The sequence below is a fragment of the Bubalus bubalis genome, chromosome 5, assembly GCF_019923935.1.
Source record: "Bubalus bubalis isolate 160015118507 breed Murrah chromosome 5, NDDB_SH_1, whole genome shotgun sequence".
In the NCBI taxonomy this organism is placed as follows: domain Eukaryota; kingdom Metazoa; phylum Chordata; class Mammalia; order Artiodactyla; family Bovidae; genus Bubalus; species Bubalus bubalis.
Window position 1 is genome coordinate 90,302,288 of NC_059161.1, and position 12,943 is coordinate 90,315,230.

Genomic DNA, 12,943 nt, shown 5'->3' on the forward strand with positions numbered 1-12,943 from the left:
GTGGATCGTTAAACATTGACAGGCATTTTTGTGCACACTCCATCTCGGCGGTCTAGAATTGAGTTGAAGCATGTTTCATGACCCTTTTCTATTTGCTCAAGAAGCTGGCAGAACTGGTTTCCCTGATCTTGGAGACCATCTCACATGGTCACTTTCCCCCCCCAGACATGTTTGAAATCTTCTAATAATGAGCAATGCTTATTGTTAATAATGAGAACTGCTGCCTGTCGCTATCTGGTATTTACCGTCTCACGATTCCCCAGGCAGGTGACGCTCAGATCCTGTGGCTGCTCATCGAGTTGACGTCGGACGGAAGGAGAATAAACTGTCTCAGACTGGTCCAGCGAGGAGGCGTGAGTGGGAATGCCGCAGCAGGAACAAGTGACCTGTCTGGCTGAGAATCCAGCATCCCGAGTGCTTCCTCTTGACATCACCCTCCAGACCACTACTGCCTTGAGGGAAAGGGCGCTTAGGATTTTGCTATCAGCCACCTAAAACTTTTGCCTAGCCGAGAGAAGACTTTTGCTGCAGAACTGAACAAGATACTATTCCACTGCACTTTTTCATCCTTCGATCATCCTGGCTACGGTGACTTGTTCGGCTTGGGGAATTTGAGGCTGTGTTTTTTCCTGTCATTTTTGTGAACACTTTTCAAAATGATCGACTTAAGCTTCCTGACAGAGGAGGAGCAGGAGGCCATCATGAAGGTTCTGCAGCGAGACGCCGCCCTGAAGAGGGCTGAAGAGGAGAGAGTCAGGTAGGAGGCTGGCCCTCCGATGGGGGGAGGAGGGTGGTCTGTAAGAGGACGAGAAACTTTATTCCTCTCAGCTGTAAGTGGTCATTCTGACTTGGAGCCTGACTTACGGGTTCCAATTTCAGGTGTATTTCCTGGACAGAACTTTCTCCTCCTTGGTATCTCTCATCCCATAGGACTCATGCCAGAAATAGTCTTGATTAAAAACCTAACTAAATGCCTTTAACTTATCAAACACTGGATTAAAAATGAAGTACTCTATACAAACATATCCATGCATCTATGCTTCCCATATATATGTATAATGTATACACACACACACAAGCACACACATATTCACTTTTTTTTTTTTTAACTGAATCTACTTCTTTAAAAGTGGATCATGTACTAAATTAGGAAAAAATTTTAAGTTTCTAAAGTGTTACGAACAGAGAAGTAGCTCACATTTTTGCATATTTTCATACATGCTTGAAATGATTTCAACAGCAAGTTGAAATTGGTTCTGACTGAGCCAGTTTTTCATTTGTGTCCCTTGAGAAAGTGTGACGCTGTTCTTGTTGGGAGGAACTCAAACCAAATGTTCCACATCAACAGTCCTGCCACTTTCACCTCCTGTGGGGTAGGAGGAGCATGAGGTCAGAGGGCTTGAGTCCAAGCCCTGCCATCTATCGCCTTCGTCATCTGGGTTTTGAAGGCAGTGAAAGGCTTCCTGAATGTAAGTTAGTCGTATTCATGACATAACCCCCATCCCAGGAATTATCCAAGAGGAGCATCAGCCATCTTCTTACCTCTTGGGACACCATGATCATAAACAATGGATTTATTTGTATCCATATTTAATTTATTTTTTTTTAGTTGACCCTCATTTGAACATGGATGCTTTGTAAAAGAACATGCTGAAGTTCCCTTTAAGGATTCCAGTGTGTCTGATTATGGCTGCTCATCATAATTCATGTTAAACAGTGCTTAACAGATTGCAAGGGGCTTATATGCCCATTATTTCCTCTGAGCTCACAACACTTATGTAGTTGGGGTGCAGGGTGGTTTGTAATTACGCCAACCTGATGTGTGAGGAAATTGACCTTGAGACAGGTCAAGTGACTCACCCAGGCTCATGCAATCCATAGATGTCAGAAGTGAGAATTAAATCCTGGCCTGCAGGTACTCATTCACTCAGTCTACCATCCCTTCCTGAGAAAACTGCAGCAGACAGGACATCCTGGGAGCCAGCCATGACGAGGGGGGTGGCTGCATGGACACTGAGCTGTGACTGTGGCAGGAGACGGCTGTAGGTGGTGGAGATCGTGAGAATGCGGTTCCTTTCTTGTCATGTTCCTTCCTCCAAGTTGCTGCTCCCCACTCTCAGCAAGTGGGGCGCCTCAAACTGTGTCCCCTTGAGAGCTGGGAATTACACCAATCAGCCATCGAGGTCTCTTGGTAGCATTCATCCTTTACCAGTCACAGTACATGAATGTCATCCTCTTATGATCCTCCCAGCAGCCCTGAGATTTGGCGAGGCAAGACTGTTAGACCCATTTTAGAAATGAGGGGGTGGGGGAGCAGCACAGAGGAAAAATTAGTAGGTTTTCAAGCATGGGGGGGAATGGAAATTCCTTTAGTCTCTCAGAAGACTAGATGGAGAGACTGGGAGGGAAAGCAGTGTAGCTGAGGTTGCCCCAGGGCCCCATGCCTCTTCCTGCCTTGAGATGAGGGAACTCTCAGTATTAGCAAGCTGCTATATTTGAATTCCTCCCACTGTGGCGCTAATGGTAAAGAACCTGTCTGCCAATGCAGGAGACGAAACTCAAGAGATGTGGGTTTGATCCCTGGGTTGGGAAGATCCCCTGGAGGAGGGTGTGGCAACCCACTCCAGTATTCTTGCCTGGAGAATTCCGTGGAGACAGGAGCCTGGCGGGCTACAGTCCATGGGGTTGCACAGAGTCAGACACGACTGAACCGACTGAGCATGCACGCACCGACAAGATTTTACGTGTGATTTGTAACTCTGCTTCCTCCATCTAGCCAGATTATGACGGCTAGAGGGAGGTTACCCTCCCTTCTATTTTAAACATAATTAATATTTTATTTTATTTTTTTAATATTTATTATTTGACTGTGCTGGATCTTAGTCACAGCACGTCAAATCTTTAGTTGCAGCTATAAACTCCTAGTTGCGGCATGTGGGATCTGGTTCCCTGACCAGGGATCTGACCTAGATCCCCGGCATTGGGAGTACAGGATGTTAGCCCCTGGACCACCAGGGAAGTCCCCCTCCCTTCTATATTTACCTGGCCTCTGGGATTCCAGGCTACTGGGTCTTCCTCGTAGTTCTCCGGTTCTGTATGACTGGAGGTATTTCTCAGGCATCTCCAGTAAGAGCTGAAAATGTCCTTAAAAATTGCAAGTTCTGCCTGAAAGTGAGCTTGGTGAGGGGTGGGAGCGTGTAGCCACTGGCACCAGCGAGTCTACAGCCACAGCAGGAAGGCTGTGGGTCCTCTTGCAGAGGTGACCTTGCAGAATCTCCTTCCACGCACTGTTTCTGAGGACATCTACGAAGCTGCCGCTGGTGCTGCCCTTGTTTCTTGCTTTGTAAACTGATGGAAGATGGCTTGGGGTGGTAAAAATCTAGTGTGAGTCAGACCCTGTTTGCTGCTACCATTCCGGTGTGTCAGTTGCTCAGTCGTGTCCAACTCTTTGGGACCCCATGGACTGTAGCCCACCAGGCTACTCTGTCCTTGGGATTCTCCAGGCAAGAAAACTGGAGTGGGTTGCCATTCCCTTCTCCAGGAGATCTTCCCAACCTGTGGCTCGAACCTAGGTCTCCTGCATTGCAGGTGGATTCTTTACCGTCTGAGCCACCATTCTGGGGGCCTTCCTAGTTAGGCACCAAGCAGCTTGGGTGGACTTGGCCATGGGCGGGTCCAGGACTGAGTGCCAGGGGCCAGATGGGCAGCAGGCCCACACCCTGTGGGCACTGACAGAGGCCCAGCTCACCACCTGCTCCACACAAGAGGAATGGCGCTCTCGAACCCTTTGCTTTAGCCCTGAAGGGACTTGGATGATTCTGAGGCTGTCTGCTCCTAGACTGATGGAACAAAATGCTGTTCCTTGGGCTTTTGCTTTTCAGTCCTGTTACCGTCCCCTAGCTGTTTGTTTTTGGTGCTTCTATCAGAGTTATAGCCTGACAGCTCTGGAAAGATTTTTGGGGTCCATATCAGTCACTTTACAGATAAAGCAGGAAAAACCCAGAGAGGAGAAGTGACTTACCCAGGGTCACACAGTCAGTCAGTGCCAAAGCTTTGATAAGAAAAGCTCTTGGTCTCCTGGTTTGAGAAGAACAGTAAGGGCCCTTCAGTCAAAACTGATGTGATTTTGAATCCTCTCCTCACCACTAAATCAACTGTGGTTCATTCGGCAAGTTACTTGACCTCTCTGAGCCCTCAGCTCAGAGACTGGGAATAACCATAGTATCAAACTCAAAGAATTATAGACAGATAAAACAATTCTTTATCTTCTTAGCACAGAGTAGATGACTGATACATTTTAATTTCCTTATTCACCACTCCACCCATGCCTCTAAGGAAAAAAAAAAAAGGACAGAATTCTCTGGTTAGTGGTCTGATTCCTTAGAAGGAAATTACTCCTAAACCTATCAACTATTTATTAATAAAATGGTGGAGTCTAATTGAGCACTCATTAAGTATAGGAAACCTCTGGACTAATGAAAGGGATTTTAGGGTAGTTGAAACATTACCAGCCTACCAGTCCCAGCTCTCAAGGTATTTACCATTTATTGGATTATCAATTGCAAATTTAAAACCTCGACCTTGTTTCCCTAACATGATTTTGCAATGCCCCAGTTCTCCTCCAAGTTGGTAAGTGACTTTAGAGACATAATTTAGATAATTCTATTCTTAGCCTAAGCAAAACACCATTAGAAAGGCAAATCTGCCACTGAAATTCAGAGTGCTATTTCAAATGCTGGTTCCTTACGGACCCTGGCAGCGAGGACATTACTAACGGACTGCAGCGCTGCTGCCTGCTAGGAGCAGACACTGCCTCCGGGTCCTTTTCAGGACTGCTGTGGAGGAGAGTTGCATTTCAACTGAAATCTGCCTGCCATTCCTCATTTATCCAGGAATGCTTTGGCTTGTTCACATCCGAGCTCTTTCAAGACCCTTTGGAGATGATTTATCCTATAGGTTACCTCCCATCCAAATTTCAGGGCTTCCCAGGTGGCGCCAGTGATAAAAGAACTCGCCTGCCAATGCAGGAGACATTAGAGACGCAGGTTCGATCCCTGGGTCAGGAAGATCCCCTGGAAGAGGGCATGGCAACCCACTCCAATATTCTTGCCTGGAGAATCCCTGGATGGAGGAACCTGCCGGGCTACAGTCCAGGGGGTCTCAAAGAGTCGGGCACGACTTGGCGACTCAACAACAACAACCTCCAGATTTCATGGATGAGAAAGTGTCGTACAGAAGTGTCCAGTTCCCAAATCACTCAACCTGTTAATGGTAGAAGGTGGATTTGAACCCAAGGGAATATCCACTTTGTGTCTCTGGAGTTGCGTGAGAAGACAGCAATCCCGGGTCGCTGCAGCGCCCCCTACCTGTAGCCACAAGCGCTACGTGCAGTTACCACCATGCGGCTCCACCCAGCCTGCTCTCCTCACTGCCCGCTGCAGACATTTCACAAAGCAGCAGGGCAGCAGACATCAGCATGGATTCTTTTCCTCTCTCCTGGCTGCCTCCTCCCTCTTTGTCCTCTTTTTTTTTTTTTTTTTTTTTTTAAGAAACACCACGACACATGCATAGATATAATTTTGGTCTTTTATGGTTTGAAAATGACACACTCTAGAGGTGGTGTTTCCTGTGCTTTGTGTCACACTGCCAACAGGAAATCATTGCCCCTGGGTGTCTTTACACCACCAGCACTGTGCCCCCCACCCCATAAACACACAACCACATCTAGGGTGACGGGTGTTCTTGCAGTAGATACCATCTCAACCGCGACCACATCTTGTGATCCTCAGCTGCTGCCTTAAGCCCTAGTTTCTTTGAAATGAAGGCAGTTGTCATTGAAGAACTGCCTTTCAGCACCTCTGATGGTGTTTTCTGTCAAAGAAAAGGGGAAAGTAACCATTTGTCCAGGGTTGACATTGTACACAGTGTCACATTTTCCCCCTTGATCCCTGGATCAGTGTAGCCGAACCCACTCAACAAGGAGGAAATGGGGGTGGGGGGGTGAGGTTAAGTGCCCTGTAAGAGTGAAACCTTGCTCATCCAACTACAAACCTGTGTTTCCCACACAATGTGCTGCCTCACAGCAGACTGTGGGGACCTGCAACGTATCCCCAACGTGAGTGATGCACGTTTTGTCTAATTTTCCGCTGTAATGAGCTTTTGCAGTTTATTTCATTTTCACATGTGTTTGTTTTCAGATTCTCTATCAAGGGTTGAATTCCTTCATAGAAAGAGTGAAGTGTGATAGCCACCTTAGAAATCATAACCACGTTTGGCTGTCCTCAGCAGGGTGGGAAAGCAGTAGAAAGAATGTGGGTGAGGAGGCAGGCTGGCTTCTGGTCCTGGCTCTGTGTGACCTTGGGCAAACCTCTTAACCTCTCTGGGTTTCAATTCATCCCTGAAGTGAGGCCATTTTTAACTATCCAAGGTCCATTCCAGCTCTCATATTCAAAACAAACATGTAAGAGTACTTTCAAATCACCTAGTCTAACCTTCTTGCCCAGAATATGCTGAGGGGTTAAAAAGTACTATCTAGGGAATCAAGTGGTCAGCCTCTCTGGCCAGTCTGCTGATTCTCATTATCCACAGCTGATCAGATAATATCGTCCAGGTTCTGCCTATGATGCTAGACCTTTGCTTCCTCATGATGAATAGCTAGAATCTGGGGTGTGCTGTGTAAGTACAAGGAAGAAAGCTGTTTGAACCCAGGATGAAGGGTGCCACTGTTCAGGCTTTTCTGTGGAAGTGCTCACATTCTTTCTGCACCATGGCAGTTGGCATTGGCAGTTAGACTGGCTGTAGACTAACTATTTTATGTACAGTTCCAAGCATATACCTTGTATGCAATAGGGAATCAATGAACTAGTGGGTAAGCAAATGAACAGATAAGGCCTTTAACATACAGAGGAGGCTAGATGGCCATCTTCTGCAATTGACTGAATTCTTTGGGCATCATAGTAAACCTGTAAGGATTAAATGAGATAATGCATGTTAAGTGCCATGCATGAAGCGCAGTATAAAGCACATGCTTAGTGTATATTAGCTGATGGAATGGGGCATGACCAGGACAGCGTCTTCGCTAGGCTGAGTATTCTGCTTTCGCTTTGCCCAGCAGACCGTGGGTATTTATTGAGCATCTTCTCTGTCCTCAGCTCTCTACTAAGTATAACATGCAAGTGGAGAGGATGGTAAAAAGTGTGAGGGCCAAGAAACTTACCCTTTTTCCCACTTCAGCTAAATGGTACCACTAGAGAATCAAATGCTAATTTGTTGGTACAATTCAAGTTCCAGAAAAATGAGAGGTCAATGTAGGCTGGTAAAAAATATTTTTTATTTTAATTTTTAAAACTTATAGTTAATTTACAATATTATATGTTTCCTATTAGTACTGCATTGGGATTCAGTATTTTTGTAGATTATATGTCTTTAAAAGTTATTGCAAGATAACAGCTATAATTCCCGGTGCTATACAATATATCTGTGTTGCTTATCTATTTTATACATAGTAATTTGTATTTCTTAATCTGGTATCCCTATTTTGCCCTTCCTCCATTCCTTTTCCCCTTTATTATCCATTAGTTTGTTTTCTATATCCCCAAGTCTATTCTTGTTTTGCATACACATCATTTGTATTATTTTTTGTTGTTACTGTTCAGTTGCTCAGTCGTGTCTGACTCTTTGTGACCCCATGGACTACAGCATGCCAGGCTTCCCTGTCCTTCACTATCTCCCTGAGTTTGCTCAAACTCATGTCCATTGAGTCAGGGATGCCATTCAAACATTTCATCCTCTGTCACGCCTTTCTCCTCTTGCCCTCAGTCTTTCCCAACATCGAGGTCTTTTCCAGTAGTTGGCTCTTCCTGTCAGGTTGCCACAGTATTGGAGCTTCAGCTTCAGCATCAGTCCTTCAAATAAATATTCAGGGTTGATTTCCTTTAGGATTGACTGGTTTGATCTCCTTGCTGTCCAAGGGACTCTCAAAAGTCTTCTTCAGCAACACAGTTTGAAAGCATCAATTGTTTGACTTTCAGCCTGCTTTATGGTCCATCTCTCACATCTGTACACAACTACTGGAAAAACCATAGCTTTGACTCTATGGACCTTTGTCAGCAAAGTGTTGTCTCTGCTTTTTAATATGCTGCCTAGGTTTGTCATAGCTTTTCTTCCAAGGAGCAAGCGTCTTTTAATTTCATAGCTGCAGTCACCACCTGCGGTGATTTTGGAGCCCAAGAAAATAAAATCTGCCACTGCTTCCACTTTTTCCCCTTCTATTTGCCACGAAGTGATGGGACCAGATGCCATGATCTTAGTTCTTTGAATGTTGAGTTTTAAGCCAGCTTTTTCACTCTCTTCTTTCACCCTCATTAGTTCCTCTTCACTTCTACCATTAGAGTGGTATCATCTGCATATCTGAGGTTGTTGATATTTCTCCCAGCAGTCTTGAATCCAGCTTGTGATTCATCCAGCCCAACATTTTGCATGATGTACTTTGCATGGAAGTTAAATAAGAAGGGTGACAATATATAGCCTTGATGTACTCCTTTCCCAATTTTGAACCAGTCTGTTGTTCCCTGTCTGGTTCCAACTGTTTCTTCTTGACCTGCATATAGGTGGTCTGGAATTCCCATCTCTTTAAGAATTTTCCAGTTTGTTGTGATCCACACCGTCAAAGGCTTTAGCATAGTCAATGAAGGAGGAGCAGATATTTTTCTGGAACTCCCTTGCTTTCTCTATGATCTAATGGATGTTGGCAATTTGATCTCTGGTTCCTCTGCCTCTTCTAAACCCAGCTTGTACATCTGGAAGTTCTCAGTTCATGTACTGTGAAGCCTAGCTTGAAAAATTTTGAGCTTTACACTGCTAGTGTGTGGAATGAGCACATTCCCCAAGTAAGTGACATCATACATGATTTGTCTTTCTGGCTGACTTATTTCACTACCCATAATATTCTCCAGGTGCTAAGATTTTACCAGCCCCACCTAGGTGGTAGGTTTTTTTAATTCCTTTTTTGGTCATGCTGTGCAGCCTTCGGGATCTTGGTTCCTAAATGAGAGATCACACCTGCGCCTCCTGCAGTGGAAACATCGAGTCTTAACACTGGGCCACCAGGGAAGTCCCTGATGGTGGGATTTCTTTTGTAATCTACATCTCTACAGAACTTGGGCTTTGATGTCTTGTCTTGGAATAGAAAATATTCCAAATGGCTAAGATAGAAAAAGAGATTGATTAACTCTGGCAGTGTTTATTATGATAGGAAATATATAAATAGCACTTAGTGCTTTTGAAAGTATTTCCTATTTTTTTGCCACTTTAAAAGAGATGAACCAGAAACCCAGCCTGAGTTCTTTACTGTAATGGCCTTACTGGGAGCCTGAGTCCCAGAGGACTGCAGGCTTAGAGGGGCCAGAGGCTTGGAGACAGTCAGTTAGGCAGGAGCAGATCAAGCGTTGCCTAATGATGCTTACAAAGTGCCTTTCAGTTGAACAACAAAAACAAGAAAATAAATAATCTCATAAAGGGAAATTGGGAGTTGTTACGCTCTGAGGGTTTGTGGTCTCCTTAGACAAGCTCATGGTCGATGTCAGATTTCCTTCTGCATTTTCCTAATCCTCCAAGAGATGAAGTGTACTGCCTGAACCAGAGAAGGCACTGCCATTGTGATGGAGCTTGGTTCACTCAAGCCCAGGAACAACAGGCTCTCATCTCTTATCCGACTCACACCAGGCTGACTGCTGTGCATTTATGTGTTAACAAGTTATCCACTTAACAGTTTCTAGGCATCAGTTCAGTGCTGGGCTCTGTGCTAGGGGCTTTTGTTAGAAAGGTGATTAGGAGGTAGTTCTCGCTTTCAAGGGGTTAGCAGAGTTCACAGGTCAGTGTGTGAGATGGCTGTGCAAACAGATAATTGGAACATGGCGCACTGAGCACCGCCATGGAGGAGCTGTGGGAGCACGGAGAAGGGCTAGCCGCCCGGTGCCCTCGGGAGTCAGGGAAGCCTTCCCCGGTGAGGCGGTGCATAGATCTGAGGGATGAGGGGTCGCGTGCTAGACAGAGAAGTGAGAGAGAGACATCCCCAGAGAATTTACATTTACTGGTCTCTTACCAGGATCCAGGTACTGTTAGGTGCTTCTAGGTAAATACTGCCTTTTGTCATCCAAAAGTCCTGCAGAGTACCTCTTATTTCCCTCTGTCTTTATAAACAAGGAGACTGAAGCTTACAGGGGTACAGGAAGCTGCCAAAGATGGCATTTAAGCAGGGTCAGAACTGGAATTTGGACCGAATTTGGGAAGATGCCAAAGCCCATAGTCTTTCTGCCACAACCGCCTGCCCTTAATGTCTGCAGAGGTCATGCAAGAGCAGTTTGGAGATCAGTGAGAAGTCAAGTGGGGAGCATGGGAGCAAGTGCTGGAAAACGAATCTGAAAAGATAGCCTGAAGCCAGGTGGTTGGGGGCCGCATAGGATATTCCTTCCCTCCAAAAGTGCTGTGTGAAAACCCACTGTTTTCCAGACATGAAGCAAAGATATATTGAGTACAGGCCCTTCCCCTAGGGCTCACTGTCTAGTCACGGAGAGCGGGAAGGACTTCTCTTTTCTGGCATTGAACTTGAATGAGGTCCTTTTGGGAAGGGAAGGCAAAAGCTTCATCAGCAACCAGGGTGGATTTTTTGCTCTGCTGAAAATCTAGGCAATGATTCCACATGTCAGCAATATCATATAATATTGGTTTTTCTCTGTCTCACTTACTTCACTCAATATGACAGTCTCTAAGTCCATCCAGGCTCCTCTGTCCATGGGATTTCCCAGGCAGGAATGCTGGACTGGGTTGCCATTTCCTTCTCCAGGGAATTTTCTGGACCCAGGGATCAAACCCACATCCCCTGCCCTGCAGGCAGATTCTTTTACCACAAAGTCATTTCACTCTTTTTTCTTCTTTTTTTTAATGGCTGAATGAACACATCTTCTTTATCCATTCTTGTTGATGGACATTTAGGTTGCTTCTGTGTCCTGGCTGTTAAAAATATACACTCTACTATATATAAAAATAGATAACTAATAAGGACCTACTGTATAGCACAGGGAACTCTACTCAATACTCTGTAATAACCTATGTGGGAAAAGAACCTAAAAAAGTGGATATGCATATATGTATAACTGAATCACTTTGCTGTACAGCAGAAGCTAACACAACATTTTAAATCAACTATATTCCAATAAAGATATTTGAACAAAGAAAATCTGGGCAATGGGAAATCATTAGACACATTTCACAGGAACCACGACCTCTGGTGATTCAGAACCATGAAGTGAAGGCACTGTCCCTGTTAGGATTGGTGGTGGGCTGTTACTACCGCGTGTGTCCGAGGGTTGTGATCGGACATGTTTGGCGTAGGGTCACTTCTTTAAGTGGAGAGCAGAGACGTTTCCAGCAGAGAAACGTCCAGACTCTGTCTGGAAAGGGTCTCTTTAGGCACACTTCAGAGAGAGAAAACGTACTTGCCAGAACCCTGGTGACTGCCCCTCCCGCCTTCCTCTTTCCCTGGTGGGCCTCTGTGCGGCCGTCACACACAGCCCTGCCACCGCCGTGTGTGGCCCCCCTGCACATTCTCTGGCTAAAACACTTAGATTTGCTACGTTAGGTAGTGTGCGTATTAGCTTGAATGACAATCATCAAACCCTGTTGGATTTTTGTAGCACAGTATCTTCCAAAGGCTTTTATTTTACTTTATTGTAAGTACAGCTCTGTGAACAAGAAAAGATAGATTTTTTTGACTCATTTTATCGACATGGGTAGAGAGATGTGGAGGATATGAAACTTGTCATTGCAGAACAGTGTTTTTCCCTCTTCTGTAAAATGGGGGAAACTTTAGGAGGGTGGCACTTGGTTTGTTCTTTAGATTTTAGCTTTTCCGTGAGCGTCAATGACTGCGGAACCCTTAGAAGCAGTATCTGCACAAATGGAATTTACCCCTACCTGCACTCCCTACCCCACCTAAGCTTGATCTTCCCTGATCCCAGCCTGCCTTGTTGAATTCATTTTCCCGGAATTAAGAACCATGGACACATAGGCTTCCAGAGAAGTCTCTGATAAATTCATTTCACTGAAATGGCAAGAACTGATGAGCTGATACCTTCCCCACCAGTTATCCACTCAGTGTTTATTAGGCTCCAGGCATACGCAGATGGTAATGTACGTGCATTAGCTAATTTAATCCTCATAGAAATCTCACGAGGTGAGTTACTATCATTAACCCCCTTCCTTTTTAAAGATTTTTTAAGGTGGACATTTTAAAGTCTTTCTTGGATTCGTTACAGTATTGCAGATGTTTTAAGTTTTGCTTTTTTGGCCACTGAGGCTTGTGGGATCTTATCTCCCCAATTAGGGATCAAACCCGCACCCGCTTTGTTGGAAGGTGACGTCTTAACCACTAAACCATCAGGGAAATTCCTTAACCCCTTTTTTTGTGTGGGGTAATTATCTCCCTTTTAAAAAATTTATTTTATTTTTTCATACAGTGAAATTATTTTTATGATACTGTAATTTTTTTCCACTTTATTTATTTGGAGGCTAATTACTTTACAATATTGTATTGGTTTTGTCATACATTGACATGAATCCGCCACGGGTGTACATGTGTTCCCCATCCCATCCCTCTGGGTCATCCCAGTTCACCAACCCCGAGCACCCTGTATCATGCATCAAACCTGGACTGGTGATCCGTTTCACATATGATAATATACACGTTTCAATGCCATTCTCCTTTAACCCCTTTTTAAAAATAAGGAAACCAAGGCTTAGGGAAGTGTAACATGCCCTCTTTCTCTTGGGTATTTGCATTTGAACAGTGAACACACAAGCCTGCAGCCAAAAAGTGAATTTGCTCTTGAGAAATCTCAGGCATCATCTGGGGATCATGGCTTAAACCTTTGAATTTTTGAAAAAT

At 44.8% G+C, this 12,943-nt stretch overlaps 1 protein-coding gene across 16 annotated transcripts in view; it reads left to right on the forward strand.

The window, feature by feature from the left end:
• Positions 1 to 12,943, forward strand: part of SYTL2 (synaptotagmin like 2) — a 119,195-nt gene that overhangs the window by 53,966 nt on the left and 52,286 nt on the right. For all 16 annotated transcript variants that reach the window (XM_025286234.3, XM_025286231.3, XM_025286233.3 and 13 more), the window contains one exon: positions 264 to 757. In XM_025286234.3, the coding sequence (XP_025142019.3) occupies positions 657 to 757 (101 nt within the window). In that variant the 5' untranslated portion in view covers positions 264 to 656. The remainder of the gene's footprint in view (positions 1 to 263; positions 758 to 12,943) is intronic.